General features: G+C 39.6%; 1 protein-coding gene across 5 annotated transcripts in view; it reads left to right on the plus strand.

Moving 5' to 3' along the window:
* TBL1XR1 (TBL1X/Y related 1) overlaps positions 1-16355 on the plus strand; it is a 109259-nt gene extending 92904 nt beyond the window's left edge. For all 5 annotated transcript variants that reach the window (XM_084529563.1, XM_084529562.1, XM_084529565.1 and 2 more), the window contains 12 exons: positions 256-475; positions 2630-2762; positions 2965-3106; positions 3405-3468; positions 3570-3667; positions 5438-5498; positions 6653-6774; positions 7278-7352; positions 8464-8591; positions 8775-8940; positions 9785-9886; positions 11011-16355. In XM_084529563.1, the coding sequence (XP_084385689.1) occupies positions 256-475; positions 2630-2762; positions 2965-3106; positions 3405-3468; positions 3570-3667; positions 5438-5498; positions 6653-6774; positions 7278-7352; positions 8464-8591; positions 8775-8940; positions 9785-9886; positions 11011-11037 (1338 nt within the window). In that variant the 3' untranslated portion in view covers positions 11038-16355. The remainder of the gene's footprint in view (positions 1-255; positions 476-2629; positions 2763-2964; positions 3107-3404; positions 3469-3569; positions 3668-5437; positions 5499-6652; positions 6775-7277; positions 7353-8463; positions 8592-8774; positions 8941-9784; positions 9887-11010) is intronic.
* Positions 16356-23598: the final 7243 nt, after the last annotated feature.

The raw sequence follows: 23598 nt of genomic DNA on the forward strand, positions 1-23598 counted from the left end.
CCTGAAGCATATAAATTTCGATTCCAGAACCTCTGCCAGAGGCCTGCAGTGGCTTTTTTACATATTTATGGTGGCCACTTCATTTTAGAGTAAAATTCCAATTCTAACCACAGAAATGATGAGAAATCACTTCCAGCACCATTTGTAAACTGTTGCCTTCTTATTGTATTTTGTTTATATTAGAGTTTTTGCCAGTTATGCTAATTCATATTTGATGTTGTCTTTGTTTCCTTCTTTCCCTCTGCTGTGATTTAGGATGGTACCTTGTTTGATGGTAGGCCGATAGAGTCTCTCTCACTGATAGATGCAGTGATGCCTGATGTGGTACAGACAAGACAACAGGCCTACAGAGATAAACTTGCACAACAGCAGGCAGCAGCTGCTGCAGCCGCAGCTGCAACTAACCAACAGGGATCAGCAAAAAATGGTGAAAATACTGCAAATGGGGAAGAGAACGGAGCACATACTATAGCAAGTAAGTTGAGACAAATTAACTTGGCCTAACTAAACCCTCCCTCACAACCTTCCATGGCAGGGAGTTGGAATTAGATGATCTTTAAGGTCCCTCCCAACCCAAACCATTCTGTGATTCTATGATACATCGTTTCCTTCTCCTTTTTCATACAACTTCTTCACCTGCCTTAGTACTAGCTAGCAGAGAATGTGATAAATATGTATAGGTATTAGTAACCCTTCAACTTGCAAAGAATACTTTCTTTGCAAGTGATACTTTAATAGTGTCTCACCTTTGACTGTCCCTGCTTTGATGTTCAGAGTTGTAGGAGGAGGTGTGAACTTCTGAATTCATTAGTTTACAATGTACCATTGACCAGTCTCTTACTTTCAGTACTGCTACTTCCCTGTCATTTGAAGATTTTCCACATTGCCCTGGGAGTTCTTAAACTGAAGAGAAAATGTTGGAGACAGTTCTTTAAATATTACACCTCCCCAGCCGTGAGCCCTGTACAAGGAGCAAGGAGAGGAGCCTGCTTGTCCTTAGCTGGCTAAAACACAGTACTGCTTGTCGTGCTCCAGCAAGCACTACTTCTGCCAGGTTCTGCTAACCAACTGAATCAGAGATCTGTAACTAATTCTCTGTTGGACAGACTTCCTTGTCATGCTGAGAAGATGGTGGTTGCCTAGACAAATCCTGTGTCCTTTGTCTTATTTTAGCAGTATCAGTTTTCATGATTCGCTATGCAGCATTACACTGCATGGTTTTAGTTGTGACGGGTGAAACAAGTGAGCTTTATTTGTCATCAGTGGTCAAAGGAGCATAACTTACAATCAGGCTTATTATAGAAAAGTTAAGGTAAGACATCAAAATTAGGTTCTGAAAATATTATTCTGGAAGCCTCAATTTGAGTTGAGAGCAGGAGTTACAGCTTCTGCTGTAACAGCTCCTGAAGAAAAGGCCTTTTTGAGAGAATATTCGTATCAGGTCATGTACAAGTTCTACATTTTACAACTGGATTTTTTTTGTCATTATTATGTATTGTAAGTAAACTTAGAAATATAATCTTTGGTTTAAACAAATAAGCTCTCAACTTTGGTGCTTTCATTTAAAAATCTTCTAAGATTTGATTGTGAATTGTGAACTGGAATGAGTAAGCTTAAACTTGAGATCTCAGCTCCTGTTAAATGTGATATACCAGCAACCCCTACTGGCTGGAACCTCGAATTATACTAGCATTGATTCTCTTTAATTGAGACAGGGTTTTATATGGTACTGTGTCTTAAAAATGCTCATTTTCTAATAGCTTTTTCTGTTTTCTCACACATACAAACACTGACAGAAACCCTTAATGTTAAATTAAGCAATAAATGTGAAATAGTTTATTTAATCACAGTGAGTAAATATGGAGCAGGTGAACTGTTTAGCATTTTTTATATTTTGCATTTATCCTCAGTGTGAAAATATTTTTAATAATAGAAAATGATTGATGATAGCTGGCAAGAAAACTGTTTTGTCAGTTGAATTACCCCCAGTACATTTTACAAAACAAAATGGATTCAACATCCCTTCCACACAAAAAGCTGTGTATTGCCTCAATTTTGCAGTAATTGCCAATGCAGTTTAAGAAGCTCTGTTAGCAGTTTGCCATATCACCAAATGTTACTATATTTAATCAAAGCCATTTTAGAAGTGAAGTGTCAGAAGTGTTGCTTTAAAACCTGTTTGAATTCTCTGATGATTTCTGAATTTGATTTTTGTAAACTAATGTGCCATAAACGTATTTTTGAAGTACGAGATTAACTAGCAGCATATTGTACTAAGCAAGATAGTTCTTGAAAAACTGTGAGTACTTTTAAAATCAGCATTTATATTTTAACATAAAGTCATTTTTGGCATCAAATTTTGAAGTTTCATAAAAAGTCCATTTGGATGCTGAGGTTTAGAAGAGAGGTTTCTCACTTTATTTTTCCAAGTTCCAATTTATGAAGCACTATAAACAGATTAGGATTTTTTTTTTTTTAAAGGAATGTAGCAGCTTTGTCAGCTTTGGTCCATATACACTGTGATTTAATTGTACTTAGTCCAGAAGAATCCTAATCATACAGTAATTAAACTGTATTATCCCAAAATATTGAAATCCACCTCTCTTTACTGTTGTTTCCCATAATGCAGATAATCACACAGATATGATGGAAGTAGATGGAGATGTTGAAATCCCTCCCAACAAAGCAGTGGTACTGCGTGGCCATGAATCTGAAGTATTCATCTGTGCCTGGAATCCCATTAGTGACCTTTTGGCCTCAGGGTATGTGCTGCATTAGCTATGGATATACATAATAGTGATGTTCATTGATGTACTTTTGTATGGGTACAGTAACAAGTTAAAAGAATTCCAGCCTCAGTGCCCTCTAGATCAAATGCCACAACGTTCACTGGTTTGAAAGGAAGACCTTTTTAATTGAAACAAATCAGAGAGAAGGGTAATAATCCTCATAACTGTTTTGTAGATCCGGAGATTCAACAGCACGGATATGGAACCTCAGTGAAAACAGCACAAGTGGCTCTACGCAGCTGGTACTTCGACACTGTATACGAGAAGGAGGGCAGGATGTACCGAGCAACAAAGACGTGACATCACTGGACTGGAACGTAAGTCAAAACGACAGTGCTCAAAGTACTGCAAGAAAATTGTGCCTACAGTTTTGAATAGTCAAATTTTAAGTGACAGCAACTATGTGTCATCTGTAGCTGCACACAAAGTATATCTCACTTTGAGTTGCATTGTAATTGCTTGTGTTGTACTTTGGGGACTTCTTTTTAATAATTGTAGTCTGTGGAATAAATATCATTAGTCTTATGTAGATGTCTTCTACCTGAAATTTGCTTTGTGCTCCTTAACTTTGAATTATACAGTAAAATTAAATCAAAATAACCTTTTTGCTGGCAGAGTGAAGGTACACTTCTAGCAACTGGTTCTTACGATGGCTTTGCAAGGATATGGACTAAAGATGGTATGTGAAATACTTCTTAATTTCCAGTATTTTTCCTTTATTGTGGTTCACAACATAGCTTTTTATTTTTTTAATGTATTCATATCAATATAAATTTTCAGGTAATCTTGCCAGCACCTTAGGGCAACATAAAGGTCCTATATTTGCGTTAAAATGGAACAAGAAAGGAAACTTCATTTTAAGTGCAGGAGTGGACAAGGTGAGATAATCTTTGGTAAAATTAAAATTCTTTACTTCACCGTTATAATCTAATTGTAAACATAATAACAAAGCTGTAGAAAGTAAATAACTAAATTTAAACTAAAGGCATGGGACGTAAATATGTACTTACAAAGAACTTGTTATGTTAGCTATGTTTCACTGTGTTTTATAATAGTTTATTGAAATACTTTAATTCATTAGATTTTAATGTACCTGGGTCTCTTCCCAATTAGGTTAGTGTAAGCTGCAAAGTAAGTGCATTGAACGTAGTAACATTAAACCTTTGGAAAACCAAATCAGGTACAATTTAGTGAAGCATTTGATACAAAGCCTCAGAAAAAAATCGTAGTAGAGGAATAGATTCAGGCTGATTTGGTTATCATTCAAGCTTGAAAGTGATTAAAAAGGTTAGAGCTGGAACATAAGAAAAGTCAATATATTTGATTGGGAGGTGCTCGTAGCATAATGCCGTGAAGCCCATTGTTTAACTATGATTTTATTTCATGCCTCTAAACAAACTTAAAGACTCGCAAGGTCTTTAAGTTCAAAGCTGCAGTTACTGTGAGAGATTTTATAAATGGTAGGAAGGATACAATAATGATGAAGAACAGACCTAAGATGAGTTCAAAGAATAATAAAAGTGGTTTAGTTTTTCCTGTTTATAACCGATTCAGGGTGCAGAAGTAGGACCACAGTTCTGCAATACTTGAAACTGGCAGTACCCTTTAAAGTAGTAACAGACTCTCATATATTTTCCTCTCTTTATATGGCCGTTTTTCCCCACATTGACTTAACCTGGTTTGCCTTAGTGCCCAGCTTTATAAATGCTTGTGCTGGCACAAAGGAATGAAAAAAGTAAATGTTTCAAAGCATGGAAAGGATGGGTTTCTTCTTTTGACAGCTCTGATGGCTCATGCCAGTTTTTACATTTTTGTGGGGATATAAAAGACGTAAACCTGTACCTTTGTGGGGCTTCAGCTTTAATTTGCAGAAAAATATGCTGGAGGAGATAAAAGCCTAATTGTTTCAGTCACTAAGACTCATTGGACAAAGCAGCTGAGATGTTGCTTTGAAAAATACTCTGCGTTAGCAGAAAGATTGGCTCAACATTATGTTTCTTTTTCATAAATAACTCGTGGTCAGTTCATGCTTCTGCTGACTTCAGTCTCAAAATTTTCATTGATAAGGTAGATCAGGAATATTGGTATGTAATATATTGATTATGAAATACCAATTATACTACAAAGTTTTCTTTTATCAGAAAGATAGCAGGAGTATTGGCAGAGAAGGACTCAGAACAAGAACAAAATTACACTGCAAAATCTGAAAGAATCTGAAAGATTTGGTTTATGAGGCTGTGTTTGTATAAAGAGCTCCATAGGGACAAATAAGGATTTGAAATGACAATTTGAATATGCAAGTATCTGAAATTAAATTAACTGTGTGGAGTGGATTAGAAGAACATAAGTAGAACTGAAGGGAGATATTTATTTAAAAAAACAAAACAAAAAACCACAAACCCCTTCTTCCCTGTAGACCCTAAGATGTTATGATAAAACACCTGTTTAGGTGTTAAGGTTCTCTTCTGTTGTCTGTAGATCTACCACTATTTCCTTCAGTAGTGGATAAAACACTAGAAACATTTAATTGTGTAGGTGAGGGCAGTGGGGAGTAGGCTAGGTAATTTGATACGTGTGAATGGTGGAAGTTGTGGAAAATTAGAAAGTTGTACAACTTCGTTTATTGTTAATTTATCTGTTTAATACAGACCACAATTATTTGGGATGCCCACACTGGTGAAGCCAAGCAGCAGTTTCCATTTCATTCTGGTAAGTATAGATTTTGCTTATTCAGGTTTGTCATCTGGGGGGGAAAAAAAAAAGGTATTTATTAAAAAATGAAGTACCTGAAGTTTATGGAGCTTATGTACACAGTTTTAAAGTCTTACAGGCAGCCTTTGGATACTGACTCCCTTATTTGTAGTCTCATCTAGTTTTAGAACTTTATAACTCATAATTTTATTGCAGTTACATGGAAATCGTAAGAGACAGTCCAGGTTTTAGCAACTTGCTGCAGTACAGGGGCAGATATCAATTGGTTGGGCCTCAGAGGATTTATGTTTATCAGCCAAGGACTCTATTCATCACCTTCCTGCTACAGTAATCCCATCTCCACATCCCATTGTTCTTTACTTCCCGCTGTGCCATCCCCAATTTGTTTGGACACAAACCAGCTAAAGGCTGTTCACCGGCCAGCTGGGATGAGAGCGCTGCCATTCGGGGAGGTCAGACAAATTGCTCTGTGGGCTGCATGCTGTGCAAGCCTGCCGGAATCAGCTGGAAAATAGAGCGAACAACAAACAAGTTATTGAAAGGCCTTTAAGAAATGTGTCTCGTTTCTACTTTTTATTCTACTTGTCCCGTGTTTTTGGTGGCATGACAACAATCAAGAAAATCAGTTCTTGGTAGCACACAGAATTGTTTGGAGTGTGTCTGTTGTAAATATCGCAGCCTGGCCAAGTGGTGTATGTGGACTATAATTAAGCCTCCTGTTAAAACACCTAAATATGTTGAAGTTAAAAAAACTCATACCACCTTTCATTGTCTGCCATCTGTGAGCACAACCATGCACTGATGGTGCAGATGAGCTTCTGTGTGACTGTGCTAAGCTGAGGGAACCTGTTTCTGATGTGGACTCCAGAGATTTATTTGTAGATAACTATTGCTTATTGTCTTGCTGTTGTCTTCTGCATAAGAGTTTCATTTCAGATAAATAGTTCTAGTGACTATCAAATTTTGTCTCATTTTTCTTTGGAAATTGGTTTTGGCTGCATTTCACATTGTTCTGAGTGTTTGACTGTCTTTAAGAACTTCTATGCAATCAATAGTTGCTTCCTGTTGACATTTGTAGTAGTGCATGCTGAATTTGTAAAGCAAATTTCTGCAGAATACATGTCATGGTTTTACGTATCTTGTTCTTTTAGCACCAGCATTAGATGTTGATTGGCAGAGCAACAACACATTTGCTTCTTGCAGTACAGACATGTGTATTCATGTCTGTAAACTAGGACAAGATAGGCCCATCAAAACCTTCCAGGGTCACACAGTAAGTACTGGAAAATGGCAGATTACTGCATGATATTTTTATTAATTAGAAGTTGGTGGGAGGGGGGGAGTGTCAATATTTTGCAAGTATACAGCACTTGCACAATGGCTGGTCTTTGGCAACAAGTGATGGATATATCTGCAGGTAACTGTAGTTAACATCATATGTGGAAGTGTAGTGTCATTACAACAATACTTAGTCCTGTGTGCAGCCTCTTTTACCAGGATTGCATACTAAAAGTGAGCTTTAGAAAAAGAAACACATTAACTTTAGGTTTTACTGTGTGTTGTGCATGTTGTGTAAGAGCATGCATGAGAAAATGTGGTGAACAGGCAGCAAAAAGTTGTTGTGCTTGAAGGGGAGGCTAGGAATGAAAATGAACTACTAAAATACTACTAATAGTTGTATTATGCAAATACAACTGCTGCCTAACTTTGTCTTTTGTGTGCTGTCATTTGTAATGGAAGTGAAGACTTCAACTTATTCTCACTGTTCAATTTTAGAATGAAGTAAACGCAATCAAATGGGATCCAACTGGTAATCTTCTGGCATCCTGTTCTGATGATATGACTCTAAAGGTAATGGGAGTTTTGGTAACGGCTGTTTTAGGGTCCTGCAATATGCACATTAGCTTGGGCAGTCCAGTGACATCATTGTACTTTCCATATCGTCTAATATGTATTCTTTTTTAATATAACAAGAACAGGCAATCCCAACAAATCTTTGTTAATCAGAGCCAAGCTTTGTTCCAGAGAACTTGTTACAAGCTGCCACCCTGAGACTTGAAGCGTGATTTATTAGGTGCTTTTAGCTGTTTACAAAATTAGGTCGTTAATCATTAAGCTGTCACACTTGTTGGTTGCTTTTGGTTAACAGGAATAGTTGGAATGCATCTAATGTGTAACACACACAGGAATGGGTGACTAGGTCCTTTCCTAGTTTTCTTCTGTTTTCCCTTTCTTTCTAGTCAAAAGCTGTAGCATATTGTTTCCTTTAAGTCTGTGTGTACTCCCTTGTTTTTCCAATTCAGCCAGAGTCATTCTACAGTTCTAATTGCCCCAACGTGTTTTCCCCAAAATAATTAACATGTAAATCTTAATTAAATTAAGTTACTGCATTTGTTGAAGGCTAGCTTGGAGGAGTTGGAGTCCTAAGTCCTCCTCTGTGCAAAGTAATGAACAAACACCTGCCAGTGCAAATCGTTATAAGCCAAGAAAATGCCATAATGGTTTTTGCAGTATGCATCTACCGCTTTGTACAAAAACAGCATTTTTCTTTACTGTCCCTTTATTTTACTCAATCTGTGTAGCAAGGAGTTCATTTAAAAATAAGACCGGGATATTTTGTCAACTCAGACATGAACATACACAAACTGCTCTTCTCATTTTAGCGTCTGTTATTATCCCTGTATTTTTCAAGTGGCTTGTAGTTAGCACATGCAGACTGGTTTCGATAGACAATACCTTTATTACTTATTAACCCCATCAAAGAGTGGAGGGAGCTGAAATACTTCTAATACTTCTAATAATTACTCTAGAAACCCAGTAGTCATAGCAAATGTTTTGAGTAGTGTAAAAGGGAACAGTCAGGCTGCAAATGATGAAGAAAGATGTACAAAAAAAAAAAAAAAAAGTATTTTGGTACAATACCGTGCTAAATGTCTTTGTGTTGTCTTCCATTTTATCGTAGATCTGGAGTATGAAACAAGACAGTTGTGTCCATGACTTGCAAGCACACAACAAAGAAATTTATACTATCAAATGGAGTCCTACAGGACCAGGAACAAATAATCCAAATGCCAATCTTATGTTAGCAAGGTACTATTTAATCCTGTTTTTAAATTCATTTTAAAAAATTGAGCATTACGTTTGCTTCACTTTTTACATATGTATGTTTGTGAAATGTTTCCAAGAACATAGGATACTTTATCATATTTGTATTTAACACAAAATTGTGTATAACTGAGAAGTAATTAATCTGGTTTTTTTCTCTCTTGATAGTGCATCCTTTGATTCTACTGTTAGGTTATGGGATGTTGACAGAGGAATTTGTATTCATACTCTGACAAAACATCAAGAACCTGTGTACAGTGTAGCTTTCAGTCCTGATGGCAGGTACCTGGCCAGCGGCTCCTTTGATAAATGTGTACACATCTGGAATACGCAGGTACAGCTCTTCTACCTGTTCAGAAAGTTTGTTTTTCAGTCTTTTCCATTGTGCTCTTCTAACCTTTGCTGCTCTGTCGTGTTTTGGCTGCAAAGAACTTGGCCTTTGATACCATGCTGATTCACTTTCTCTTTACCCTAAGGTTTCTTTTATTAATGAATGTATATTTAATTTCTCTCAGAGAAATTTGCCTGCCTGTGGTGAAGGGTATATAATTGTCTTTATGTTATTACCAAAAATCCCCACACCCCAAAACACATTCAACAAAGTGTCTTTTATAGCATGTTCCTTCCAAAAATTGTTAACTCTGAAACTCCTGATAAAACAGGTTTGCTGTGAAAAATGTTGACGGAATATAGATGCACAAATCTGATACCTGATAGCTATTCTATTGAATTTCACTGAAAAGCAAGAGAATGTAAAATAAGACATGATGATGACAGATCTTTCTACAGAACTTTTTCTTAGAAAGAACACTACTACTGTTTTTGTTTCTCTGGCAAAAAAAAAAAGGGGTGGAATGCAAATGAAAGTGTAAAGACCTTATTGTTAGGCAATATATGATCTCTGGCTATTGGGGATTGGATATTAATTTTTGAAGGGCTTGTTTTAGTCATTGAAAGTGGTCATGGCCATCTACGGTTTCGTATTTGAAACACAGGATACCAAGATGCAATAATTTTTAGGTGAGTCTTTTCACACAGTTCTTAGGTTGTCCATGAGGCTCTTCTGCATCATTTCCTCTGAGAATTTCAGCTTACAGTGGGGAAGTTTTGCATGTTGTGGAAATTTACTTGTTTGCGTGTACTTTATTATATTAATTATGTGTTTTGTCCCTTTGTAGACAGGTGCCCTAGTTCACAGTTATCGGGGAACAGGAGGGATTTTTGAGGTTTGCTGGAATGCAGCAGGAGACAAAGTTGGAGCAAGTGCTTCAGATGGTTCAGTAAGTGTAGCTTGACTTGTTTGGCAGTCTGATGACAAACATCGTTTGGAAATCTTTTGGCTAACAATGACGACAATATTTTCATATGTACCAGGTGCTGAATACAGCCAGCTTACATGGAGATTTTTTTCATGTAAAGGTGCTGTAATATTGAAAGTAGGATGCGTTTATTCCAACTTGATGTGGCATTGTTCTAAACCCTCCAAAGTTAGAAGATGAAAAAGCATTAAATTTAAATTTTCTGTCTCTATTGGTGCTTAGTACGGAAATCTGTTCAGTGTTCCTGGAATGTTATTTATATCATTTTTGTCATGTAATTATTGAAAGTATTGTGGAAGCAACAATAGCTCAAGGCATATCCTAAGTAGAAATTATCATTCTACCCTAAATTACCCTTTTATATACGTGTGGCCTAACCTTTCCAGTCTTCCAGTTAATTTGACCCAAGAGACTGGTTGTACTTGCAACAGATATTTGTGTGGTTTTCATATAGTTTCAACTCTTCTTAAAATATGTGGGTTTCTTTGTTTTGTTTTACGCAGCTTGTTAGCAAGAGCTTGCCTCAGCACCTCTGTTTTAGATAATGCTGGTAATAACTAAGCATGGGAGAACTTTTGAACTGCTTGATGACTAAAAACATAGTTTGTTTATGATTGTTATATGTGTAGATTTCTGTATCTGACAGAACTAGGAGCACTATTTAGTGAAGATTTTTGGAAGCTTAAAACTGGAATTTATAATGTTACAATGTTAAATGTCTTTTTGAGATCATTCTGATCAGTTCTAGTATTTCCCCACAAAGTATGTTTAAATTCATCTTACTGTAATTTTGTAAATTAGATTCAAGTAAGTTCCTAGCTTTCTAATATTAAATAACAAGCAAACAGCTTACATAAGATGTTTTTAATGTCCCAATCATAATTCATTAGGCAGCAGGTCTGGCTGCGTGCTCATAAAAGTGCTCACCTGGTGACTTTTTCCCCCCGAAGTCGCTAATAGACTTTAGATTAAGCTTGAACAATCTGTTTCATGGGTTTTGCTTAGATATTTTACACAGAATTGTATAAACGTGTCATGCTGTGCAAAGTGCAATTTCCATATGTGTATTTTTCTTTCCCTTACAGGTTTGTGTATTAGACCTACGGAAATAGCGCTACTAGTTGGAAGCCATGGACCGACTATGAATGTGTACATAGCCAAAATGACTGTCCCTGACCCATGTACTGCTATAGTCCCAATTGAACCATGGCCAGTCCACTACAGCCAAACAAAAAGAAATATATACATATACTGTATATAACAAAAAAAAAAAAAATTACACCCTGAAGAGGATGACAGAGTTTTGTCACAGCTTGTGAATCCTGTTCACCAAGTGCTGGAATCTGCTGTGCCCCAAAATAACATTTAAATGTTTTGGATATGAAAAACAGAAGAGAGAGCGAGAGAGAGAGAAATATACCGTATACAAGAGCAGACCCATATACATACCAAATTCAGAAGATACTAATGGCAGCCTTCATTACCCCTTTTCCCCTCTAAATCCATTATGACAATGGATTGTGGGGTAATTTTTTTTCTTTCCTTCTCAGTAGTTGAGCAGTTTGTGTGTACAGAGAAAATGGACTTACAGAAATCTGCAGCAGTAGTTTTTTCTTTTCTTTTAAACATTGGGTTTTCTGTTTTGTTTTGGTTAAGTTTACGGATGCATGAAGTAAGGGAGTGAATTAGTTTCTTGTTTATGTTTTTGTTTTTTTTTTTCACCTTGAAAAAAATGTTTCTTTGAAACGTATTTTAATGCATTCTTTGAAGAGGTAGACTGAACCTGATAATGTTTGGTACATTTTGTGGCTCCCAGAGCACAATTGTGTGAACAGAGGGAGGGTGGAAAAGGGATTATGGAGAGAGAAGAAAAAAGCCTTCTTTGAGGCATGATACTTCACATCCCACTAATCTACGAAGTATGACAGTAATGGGTATAATGCTATGTTTTATTTTCTGGTGACATGGCTGAAATGCAGTAGTTTCTTATTTGGGACATAATTCTGCCAAACTTAAGAATAAAAGGGCACAAATACACAGAAAAGAAAAATACAGGGATGCGCAAAAAAAAAAAAAAGACAAAAAGGAGGAGAAAAAAAATGCATCTTCTGTTGCTTTAAGACCATAGCTAAAATATGGTTAAATTGTGCACTATTGTGAAAAGGAGCAAAATATAGCTGGGGGATTTGTTCTTTTAAGAGGTTAAGATCTTTCTGGACAAGGGTTCATGCCACAGCTTCTCTGAGAGTTGGCCATCGTTATTTGTAGGAGCTTAGATGTATAATTGTAACCAAACTCCAGTATTAAAAGTATCTCATGTAATTTTTCTTTATTAAAATAAAATCTTTGGCATATATTTGATAACACTGCCATTAAGAGGCAAAATGTTTACTACCTTAGATTTAAAAAAAAATCTTAAACAGAAGACTTGCTTCAAGTTTATTTTAATAGCAGTGATTCAGCTTATTTAAAAGATGAATACTTGCACTAATTCCCCTGCTGCTCCAGCCCTGCAGTTTATTGTATCTTGTGACTACATTTTTTTCCAAATATAGGGTAGATGTAAGCTGCTATTTTTTTAATAATCACTACTATATAGTGTCTTTTACTCTGTTTACAATATCAAGTATTTTTCTTACAATGACAGATGTATATGGCAAACCTTTTTCTGCTCATGTGATTAAAAGTATACTGATAGTGATTTTATTTGTAAATGATAGCATGAGGTTGTGTTTACGCGTATGTGTAGTTGAAAAGGTTGCATCATGTCTTGCATAAGATTCCAAGAGTGTAAATTTATAAAAAGAGAGGTTGTCAAATTTATGTCACAGGCATTTTACTTAAGGAATGGTTTATATTACAGAGCTTTACAAAGTTATCAGTTTTAGAACACTATTTCAATCACAAATAATTTTGTGGCTTATGATTGGTAGTCTAATTTTTTCTCCCTCCCCGCCCCCACCCCTAAGTTACATATAAATTGATTTAATCAAGGTAATGCAGCTTTGACATTTTAACAATCGTTCTTTAGGCATTCATTTCTGCTATTTCCATGGAGTAAACACGACTTGAAGCAAGTCTGAGTTTGGCTAAGGTAGGGTAGCAATTTGCCAGTGGTAAAGAGAAGTCGTCAATACATTCTTTATATATACCCCAGGAATATAATACTATCATATACAGCATTTAAAATAACAAAAAATCATATCCATAAAGGCAGTCATCCATGATGGTTTGGTGCCAGCTGTTTTTAGGGTTTTGGAACATATTACGAATGTTTAGAGCATACCCTGTGAGTTACAGTATGTAGGAAACCTAATATATTGAGTGTCTGGCACTTGAAATATTGCTTTTATTGCTGGAGGTCCATGACTGTGGCTGACCTCTGTCATTAATGAAAAAAATAAAAATAAAAAAAAAATTCTGTGCAATAATTTTAAACTGTGCTCCCAGGAATAGACACAAATGTTTTGAGTATGTTTAAGCTGCATTTTTCATTTAGCAATGCATTTGTCAATTGCACTGAATTTAAACCTGAAAGTCAGAAGTGATTCTTGATAGTACTTTTGTATTTTAATATGGACAGTTTATTCATTTTCATAAAAGTTATCCAATGATTCTTTCAGCCAATCTAAACAATTGTGGTGGAATTCTGTGACATAGCTGCAAAATCACACAGCCATGTTTTAGGGTATTGCCATTTTCCTCTTTCTCAATCATCAGCTGTTTTGGTTGTAATTCTAGTTGCTTAAGCATAGTATCACATATTCATAAATAGATAAAACAGAGCTTCAGTATCAGAGGTCTAGGGTTTTCAAGTGCTTGAAGCATAGTCCAGCGATGCCAGATCTGTTGACGTGAGTGCTCTGGACGCGCAGGCTAACACCCCCAACCCAGTGTTACTCAGCAGTGCCCCACTGTAGTGGAATTCTGCCAGTTCCCAGTAGCGACGGGTCTGGCCACTCGGTATTTTATTGTTGTCCTTTACTAGCATGCCACAGTGCTGCTCCTGCTCACACCTCTTCTCGCCTCTTGTTTTATACACTGTTAAATGCATGCATGCCAGGTGTGCTAGGTTCTGTGATTCTGTGAAGCAAAAGAAAAAAAAAAAAAAGAAAACCATGACATTATTATATTTTATAGCACAAAGACCTCGTATTCGATAGTGAGGTAGACTATCCAAATTGTTCCCCTAAATTGAGTACGCCAAATGTCAGTAAGACCCTAATTTTGTATAGATGTATGCACATGCTTAACCTTACCTCCTGGTTAATTCTGTTGCGCCTGTTTTCTGAGTGTAAAGGCAAATGTGTGCATAAGCCTTGGCACACATTGAAGTTAGTATCTTTTCCAGTTCAACACGTTAACGGGCAAATATCCAGATAGAGGATAAACGGAAGGGGAAAAGCTGGGCTCAGAGTTAATGAAGGAATAAGAAAGGAACTGCTCTCGGGTTTGCTGTCTGTCCGTGCATCAATCTCAATGCCGTTTCTCATTTCTGCATAATGAGGTCCAGGTTTCTGTGGAGTTCCTCTTTTTCTACTTTACTTTTTCTGCGTTTTTAAATTGATGTAAAGATTCCCGACCAGTGAACTTGCTGGTGTAGTTAAGAGAATATCTAGGTCCTCATAAAAGCTTTTTTTGGATTCTTTGTAATGTTGATAAACTCAGTTTATTCTGGGACTACAATTGTGCAGGGTTATTTAGCGTGTCTACTAGATGATTGGAGATCTTATATGAAACACTAAAAGTGCCTCTTTTTCTGGGTTGGGTGGAGGGAGGTAATAGTTACCAGAGTCAGAATGACATGGCATTTTGAAGCATGTTTCTTGATTTCATGACACTTTAATGCATCTTGAGAGAAAGGCCAAAGATTTCTACCAATTTTAATTAATTTTCATTTTAAAAGCACTCCTTTTTCCTTACACTGCTTACCTCATGCTAGGGTGTATTTAACGGGACGTTGTACCTTTGAGATGTTCTTTGTGTTTAGGAGGACTAGTAGGGGGAATAGGGTGGCTGTGCCAGTTTGCCCACAGAGCAGCTTTAGCAGCTGCCACATTTAGTTCTGCCGAATGAAGGAGTTTCATTAAAACCGCAAACTGGGCTTTTCAGCGTGTAAATAAAGGTTGTGTGTTTTTGTCTGTTTAGCAAAGAGGAGCCTTGGGACCCAATTTTCCAATCTTGACTCAATCAGAAATCCCATTGTCTTTCACTTCGTGAGAAAACCTTGCCAGAGTAAGCACTGGAGGCTCGGGGTCCGTGTCACACCGTACGTACAGCATGCTGCTCAGGGCGAGCGAGCCTCGGCTCCCCGGGGCTTCGGCAGGGGCTTTGCCGGAGCAGGGCTGCCGGCTTCGGCCCAGCGCTCCTTCCCATTGACGAGCCGTATCTTCCACCTTCACAAAGCCCTGCAGAGCCGTTCCCCTGCGGGGTCGGTTTCACACTCTCCAGAAGTCTGAAGAAAGCAGAAGCAACATTGTGGCATGTTAGAAGCAGATAAGGCTTCGGGAGGCAGCAGTAAATCTCCATCGAGATCCCTGACATTTTCCGTAGGGAGAGAGCCGTGGAGCAGCCTTCACTCCTCCCTCTAGAGAAAGCTCTGAAATAACCACGGTCTGTGAAAGTGTGGCTGCCTTCGCTGTCAGTCTGGTCGAAGGCAGACAAAACAGGAAAATCTGCCGTTTCCTACGGATTGCAGATTTAGTGTTAATAGTGCTTCAGATCAGTAGCTTTGAGTACATACTCTCTTTCTCTGCCTTTAAGTTTGAAGCTTGACAATAACTTTAAGGCATGTTTTCTTTTTGTTTTCTCTCTTTTTTTTTTTTTTTAATAATCATTCATTTTTACTTCATGATGTTTTTGACATTTGTGGGTAAATACAAGAAAACAGTCTGCATGTTGTTGCTAGTCCAGTGTACTTTGCAATCTTGTCCTCAACAGACTGCAGTGTGCAGAACAGTAATTCTAGAATACAGAAGTAATTTTCTCTCTCTCCTGACATTGACATTGTAGTTGTAATGGTTTCATTTGGAGTTACAAATCCTTTGGGTCTAATTCTGTGAGCCTACCTATAGCACTGGATTAAAATGTCTGCATCATTTCTTCAGTTATCCAGTTAAATTACAACTGTTGTAAAAGTGTAAACCAGCCCATGACAGTTTTTTGTACTTGTTTAAAGGACTTTTATTGTTCAGTTTTCATGATTATTGTCTAAAGAAGACTGATATAGATGTTCTATACTGTCCTGGACCATGTTAATTACACTTTATGATGTATTTTGGTTCTACATCACAATGATTTGTCCCCAAGGCCCTTATATCCCTTCTAGGCACATTTTCTGTTGCAGTTTCCCTTTGCATTGTATTGCTTTGACAACTGTAATTTGAATCAGATCTGAAAGAGGTCCAGAATAAAATATATTTTGATATTACCTTGGCTGAATGTTATATAACAGTAATTTTAAAAGCTTGGTACGGAAAACTTACAGATGATTGAGTTGGAAAAGTGACAGATTTAAACACTTCTAACGCTTATCTTGGCACGCTTTCGTGTAAGACAATAGGCAAGAAGCCATGGAAATAACGTGTTGTACAGTTACACAGTCCGGGTGAACAAACAGATCCTCTGACAGCAGCGAGGCTGTTCACAGCATCCCTTCACTGCTCTGCCTTTGAATTTGAGGAACTGCTTTCTCACATGTGTGCTTCAAGGACTTCACCTTTTCACTACTCATCCTCTTGTGGAAGAGAAACCGAGCCTGGTGATGCTCACAGCTCCACTCCGGCTGCTTAAAGGATTTTCGCAGGTGGGAGCAGGTTGCTGTACAGTTGTGCATTCTCATCTAGAGAGATCCATTCTTATGGAGTAACTCAATAGCACTATGCCAAAGAATGCTATTACTGTGTTTCAGGTATTTGAAACCGTTCATATTTGCACATGAAATAACATCCATCCAGTTATACACAATGATGATTTAGTTCCTCTAGAACTGTGAATCGTGTCATAATGAGGAGAGCGAGCCCAGGCAGTGTTCAGAGCTTCATGGTGGAATTAGTGCTTTGTCGTATAATGCACTTATTTGCTATCCTAAGTTCAAAAGTAATAGCTTTCAGTCCTTGTTTTACTGTTGAAGTTAATGCGAGTACATTATCAAAATCAATTTATTTTAATGTGCTGAAACTTGTTTCTGAAAAGCATCCCTGCTGGATTGAAGGTGGAGGAGGAGGGACTGTATTTTTTTAAGGGGTAAAACTATAGGTTTTGTTCATCTGGAGTCTGAGCGTGCTTCAGGATTTCTCTGCCATTGTTTGAATTTTGAGAGAGCAGTGCTGAGGCAAGTTCGTGTCTTTTCAGACAGACTTTAACTGATTCATGTCATAATACAGAAAGTTTGGGTATCTTGGAGTTTCATTAGCCTAAATGCTCCATGCTTGAGTGTGGCCACCCCGGGCTGAGGAATGCAGAGGAGCGTTGTGGTACGAAGCAGTGCTTACATGGGAGCAATGCCTGCCTCTGTCCTGCACGGAGGAGCCTGCTCCAGGTAGGTTCATTACGCCATTGCTGCTTGAATTTTCTGTTTGAGTTATTCTGTAATAATCTGTGTGCAGTTCTTTAGGAACTTGTGATCGTGGGTATTCATAAAATGCGTGTTCCCTGCTTCACAGGGAAATGATTTAATGGAAGTCTAAGCAACGCTTTTGTTTCTCTGATGGCAGGGCAGCTGTAACAGAACAATAATTTACGAGAAATTTGATTATGATTGTGTAGAGATTGGTGATGCCCCAGTTAGTACAACTTGTCCTTACCTGACCTGGGAGATCTGCAGTACAGAGGCTTTCTTATTTATATCCCTAACTGCAAATTGGTACCATAAAGGAGGGTAGTTTGAAGGATTAAAAAAAAAAAAAAAAAAAAAAAAGGTTTTCATAGTAGACTTAATGTGGAAATGTTCAGCTCCCAGATTCATTCTTCAGATCCCAAGCCAAGATTTTGGATTCAAGAAGATGTCAAGGTGTGGAGGTGAAGTACTTTCAACAGACTCTTCTCTGTTTCCACCAAGACTCTTTTTTCATTCGTTCTAGATGCTGGGGATGCTGATTTGTTACCTGAGGAGCACTGCATTCTGAGCTTTCTGAATTATTTGTTTTTTAACCTTTCAAGACTTCTTTGAGGGCTTGTGACAGCTCAGATTGAGTTTTTTCCCTTTGGTGTTAAAAAGTCAGGTCCCTGCCCACAGCAATGTCAAGGGCAAGTTTCAGTGATTTCAGTGCAAGCAGACCAGGGGCAGCACTTCTAAAAAGGTATGTCAGGTAAAGAAGGAGGTGTGTTTGTTTTCTTTTTCCTCCTCCAGACAAGCATTAACAATCTGTATGTTAAATACTGTGTTCTCCATTCTGCTGTACTGGAGACCCCATCAACAGGTCTCAAGCACCAGTTGTTCTCACATGCTGTCCTAGCCTTGATAGACAAAATTACATTTGCAGGCTCCATTTGGGCAGTTTAATTTCTACCTCTGTCCCCACTTCAAGTGTTTTCTACTGACAAAAACAGGCACAGGGTCAGCCTCTATAAACCACTAGGCACGGAGGAATAGGTAGGACGTAAGCCACCTGAGTATGGCTTTTGGTTCTCCAAAACCGTGTTGGGTCTTACAGTCCTTCCTGACAGCGTTGGGGTGATGGGTTGTAATTACAAACACTTCTAGGAGAGTAATGCCTGCTAGCTGTTACACTGAAACTGCATTGTGGCTTTACATTTTATAATTATGGAAAAAGACTTTTTAACTCTACAATAACTGCATTCCTAATGCTTAAGTTGGGAGCTGCACTTGACCTGACGTGTCCCCTAAGTTCTGGTAAGTGAATGATTTTAAAAGGTAGGAAGTTCCTGCTTCAGGAAAACAGTGAAGAATTGAAATTACTGATGCTTAATTTACTTTTTAAATTGTTAGCTGAAAGGCTTACAGTTCTTTCACTTCCTATTGCCACATCTCATCTATCTTTGGTTTGCCTGATTAGTGCAGCAAAGTCGGATGCTGATGAGGTGGGTGGGAGCAAACTGTGTTGTAGCAGTAACGGGAGGCCAGAAGCCAATTCCCAAGGCAAAGCAGCAGAAGTATGTGTAGTTCATTGCAGTTGTGTTGCTTACAATTTCATGCTCAATTCTGTACATTTTGCTGCTTGTGGTGGATTAAACACTCTATTATTGTATTCTGTTAAATATTCTATTTCAAAAGAGAGTTCAGTTTCCGCTGCTAATCTTCCAGGAAATCATTCAATAGAGTTTCCATAAAAAAAGAAATAGCAGCTTTGCACTGTGTGCTTTTAAAACAAGGAAATTTCCTGTTTGGGACCCTTTTGAAATGTCAGCCAAACAGAGGTGCAGTTTGTTGTTTCTGGGACAGCAGCTCTGCTGGTCAGTTTGAGTTTCAGGTATATGATTTCTGATCTAGAGCATCCAAATGTGAAATACCTACTGACCCATTTATTTACCTATGTTCTGGCTTGTTACTGTTCTTGTTACTTGGCAGGGTGGATAGATCAACTTACTATTTCCATCAAATGCTTTTCCCGCTGCAGGTAAGTCATGCCTCTGAACTGAGCTAAGAAATCTGTGCTGACGGTGCTCTGGTACGCGAGCATCGCAGTGTTATGTGGCTTTCTGTGTTGTTCTTGTGTGTGTGGATACAGGAATCGTCAGAGTCCTGTCTCCAGCTTTTCAGTCATTTTATTTCAGTTTATTTACAAGAACTGTTAATAAGCAAGATCAAATTGAATACTGTTGCTTTGGGGAGTTCTGTTTGAAAATAATTGGGTCATCAATTGATCAGGAAGGCAAGTGGAGATGGCTGCGCTCGTAAGCCTGGAAGAGAGCTCAGCAGTTGGGCAGGGTGCTCGTGCCCACCTTTGACAGCTGCTGGTCTGGTCTCAGAGGCTTTCCTGGGCAACCTATTGCACCACTGGGATAGCGGTACTGATAAAGCACATTTCTGTCTAATCTGCACCTTCCTTGTTGCAATTAAAAACTTACCATTTTGTCCACCCGGAATGGGAGGACGGAGGGGGGGGGAAGCTGTTATTTTATTGTTTGTAGCAGCCTTTTACTTATTTGAAATCTCTTATTGTGTCTTTTCTTCTTTAGGCTGAACCATCCCCAGTGCATCTTAATCAATTCATCAACACCAGCTGCTCTTCTTGACAAACAATCTAATGACTGCTGAAATAAGAATCTTGTTTGTAAGAAATTCGGTCTCTGGCATTAGTGAGGAAGGAGGCGGGAGGGATGGGACTGAAAATGAAGTAAAATCCCCAGTTTTGAAATTCTGCTGTAATAAATGTGAACAATGGCTCAATAATTTGTGGGTTTGTATTACTGGTGTTCCAGCAAAGATGGGCCCAATTGTTCTTTGGAAGTTTTACATATGCATCTTCTTTTTTTTTCCCTTCTGCAAGGGTTAGTTTGCACTGTTACTCCTCCTGACTTTCAGGCAGTGATAGGCTTTGTCCAGAGTCACCAGCAAGTCTGTGAAGTGAGGAATAAAGCTCAAATCTCTACTCTGAAGGCATCTCCCACAAAGCAGGACCGAGGATCTGCTGAGGGTTGCAGCTGCCTGCAGCTTCCACTTGGGACCACCCTCCCACACCAGCCCTGCCACAGAAGTTGTACACGATGCCAACATTTAAACAAAATGGAAAAATGAATTCATAAAATGCTCCTGTGATACACTAATGTACTTGGTCAGAGTACTAAGAAGGAGAATTTTGCTGCTTTTTATTAAACATGCTTTCAGGCAGTAAACATTTTCTAATGTGATAAAAATATCTTTCAGTCAAAGCTGCTTCTATCTCATGGTGGAATGAGGGAGACCTGCATGTCCCTCATCTCTGCCCACACAGCTATTTTGTCTTCCAAACAGCTGCCTTTAAACAGACCAATGTCACAAAAATAACCAAATCTGTAAACATGCAGCTCTAAAAGCATACCACTTTGTAGAAGTGGAGAACTCCAGATACCCGCAGACTAACCAAGATGATGTTTCTCACCTCAGATCGCAAACAGATAATTTCAATCCAAATGGGGATTTTGAGGGAAAAACAGCAAATTGTAAAAACCAAATCTATGAAACTTCTCTCAAGTGTTCCCCTTAGCAGTTGCAGCGGGATCAGAGCAAACTGAGCGTCCTCCCTGCTCGAGCTGCTCGGCAGCACACGTGGATGTGCTCGAGTGGAGATGTTCTCATACTTACGCAGGGAAAGTGCTGCTGTTTCCAAGCTGAGGCGTGCTGAGGTTTCTGGAGGTATTCTCCAGCAAACGGGCACCTGAGGGTGCTCTTGTGTCTCTCTGTCTGAGGGACGTGGGGAATGACTGAAGCTGTGCTGCTGCATGTGCTGCGCCTTGGGCATACAGATCGCCTCCAGCTCCGGGTTCCCCCCTGCCTGTAATGGGAGAGAGCGACCTGAACCCATCCTCTCGGGTCCAAGTGTGGCTGCTGCTGCTGCGTTTGTCAGTTTAAAGCCATTTCCCCTTGCCTTATCACCACAACCCCTGACAAGTCCCTCTCCAGTTCTCCTGCAGCCCCCTTCAGGCCCTGGCAGGCCGCTGCGAGGCCTCCCCGGAGCCTTCTCCTCCCTGGGCTGACCAGCCCCAGCTCCCTCAGCCCGTCCTTACAGGAGAGGTGCTCCAGCCCCTATCCCACCTTTGTGGCCTCCTCTGGACTCGATCCAACAGGTCCCTGCCCTTCTTATGTCTTTTCCTGCCCCTGGTGCCGGGGCAGTCATGCTGTGCCTGGGCTCCCTGTGCTTCTGGTACCGCTGCCAGGCCTCCCCGTGCCTGGAAGGCCACAGTCAGCAAAATGGGTAACAATTTGGGCTGGGGTGGCTCTCCCAAGGCCTCCGACTGCCCCTTCTGAGCCATCGTGCTGCCCCTGGCACCCAGCAATGCGGTGTCCGGCTTCTGTAAGCATGGAAAAAGATAAAACGAACTGCGGCGGTGCGTTGGGCAGTCTGAGCTAAACTGCGCCACGCAAACAGAAAAGTGCCTCGGAACGGGAGCAAATGTAGTCAGTCAGATTCAGAGCATAAGTGGCGTTATTATTTCCCATTTCCTGTGAGCCAATTTGCTGTACTTCCAGCCTGCCTTCTTCTCTACACAAAACAGCAGCCGGAGGAGTCATTAAAACAAAGATTGGATCCCAAGATTGCCTATAATTCAGATACTTCAGTGATAGAAAAATGTATAGTTTCAAGAGAAAGCATGTGCAAGCACCAAATCTCACCAAATTGCAGAGATGTTAGTTTGTTCAAACCAACCCCTCTGTGCTTTGGAGGAAACAATTTACTACTTTAGTAAATAAACACAGCTGTTAAGAAGTTAAGATTAGCCTGTCAGATCCATCGGCTGCTGAGTAAATGATAGTGTGCAGGCCTGCAGAAGTGAAGATGCCGAAGTGTGCTGCAAGCACAGAAAAAAAAGGAGATGGAGAGGCAGATACAACAGCTGATGTGTTGGGACTGCGGTCCCTGCAACTGCTGGGGGGTGGAGGGCTCCTCAGAAATCCCGTTTGCTGCTACTGCAGGTGCATCGGTGTGGATGTAGATGTAAGGTGGACAGGGGAGAATTTTGTGAAGAGCACCAGGCTGTCACCTTTGCAGGACGTCAGGGAAACTTCCCCAGGCAGAGCTGTCACCAGGGATTTGGGATCAGCTGCATGTGCTGAAGACCTTTCCATATGTTGGCCTGTCCTGCAGGAGCGCTGCCTGCTCCGCTCCCCTGCTCCCCGGGGCACAGCCCTCAGCCATTAGCATTAAATGCAGGATTTAAAGCGATGCCTGTTCTCCATTAAGATTTGCTGCTTTGCTGGCATTTTTCAGCGGTGTCCTGCTAAGCCGTGCTGCACCTTTCCCTGAAGCCGCTCAGTAAGGACGGTGCATCTTTTTCATACTTAGGGGGGAGACCTCAGCCCTCCAGGCCTGGCAGTGAGTGACTCTGCACGTCAGCTGTGTCCCCACAGAGCAAAGGGACCCCACGTGCCACAACTTGGGGCGATGGTCCTGCAGGGACACCCCAAACACAGCCCGAGAGGGAAGCAGGCAGGCAGGTGGGGAGAGGAAGGATGGAGGTGTAGGGTAAGGGAAGCAGATCCCAGCAAGGGAATGGGGGTGAGGATGAATGGTGGAGCAGGGAGAAAATGTCACAAAAGGGTCATGAAGGAGAAAGAAATGCTGGAGCTGAAAGCTGAGCTAGAGAAGTTTACAGGGATCGCAGTGCAGCAAGAGGCTGTCATCTGGCAAACACGGAGATAAGATGCTGATATCTTCCAGGAATGGCCTGTTGTTTGAGTCTCTCCATGTCAGCAGCCTCACACTAACTAATCCAAGCAGTCAGTTTTGTTTCATCTATTTTTCATCAGCCCAAGAGAGTCTCCGCGGGTGTCAGGAGCCCTGCTCCTTCCCTCTCTCTTCCCAGCTAAAGCCCTGGTGGTTTTTGTGTTCATTGCCCATCCTGTTTTAGTGAAAACCAAAGAATTAAGCACTGTTCTGCATCAAAACAAATAGCTTAGAACTTAAAGGTGATGCATCTTGCTTTGAAATCATCCTTTACCTTTTTCATTTGAATCAAGATTTGGGAGGTTGAGTTTTTGGGGGAGTTATAAAAGGAGTTATCTACTTAATCAT

The sequence above is a fragment of the Aythya ferina genome (genome assembly GCF_964211825.1).
Source record: "Aythya ferina genome assembly, chromosome: 9".
In the NCBI taxonomy this organism is placed as follows: domain Eukaryota; kingdom Metazoa; phylum Chordata; class Aves; order Anseriformes; family Anatidae; genus Aythya; species Aythya ferina.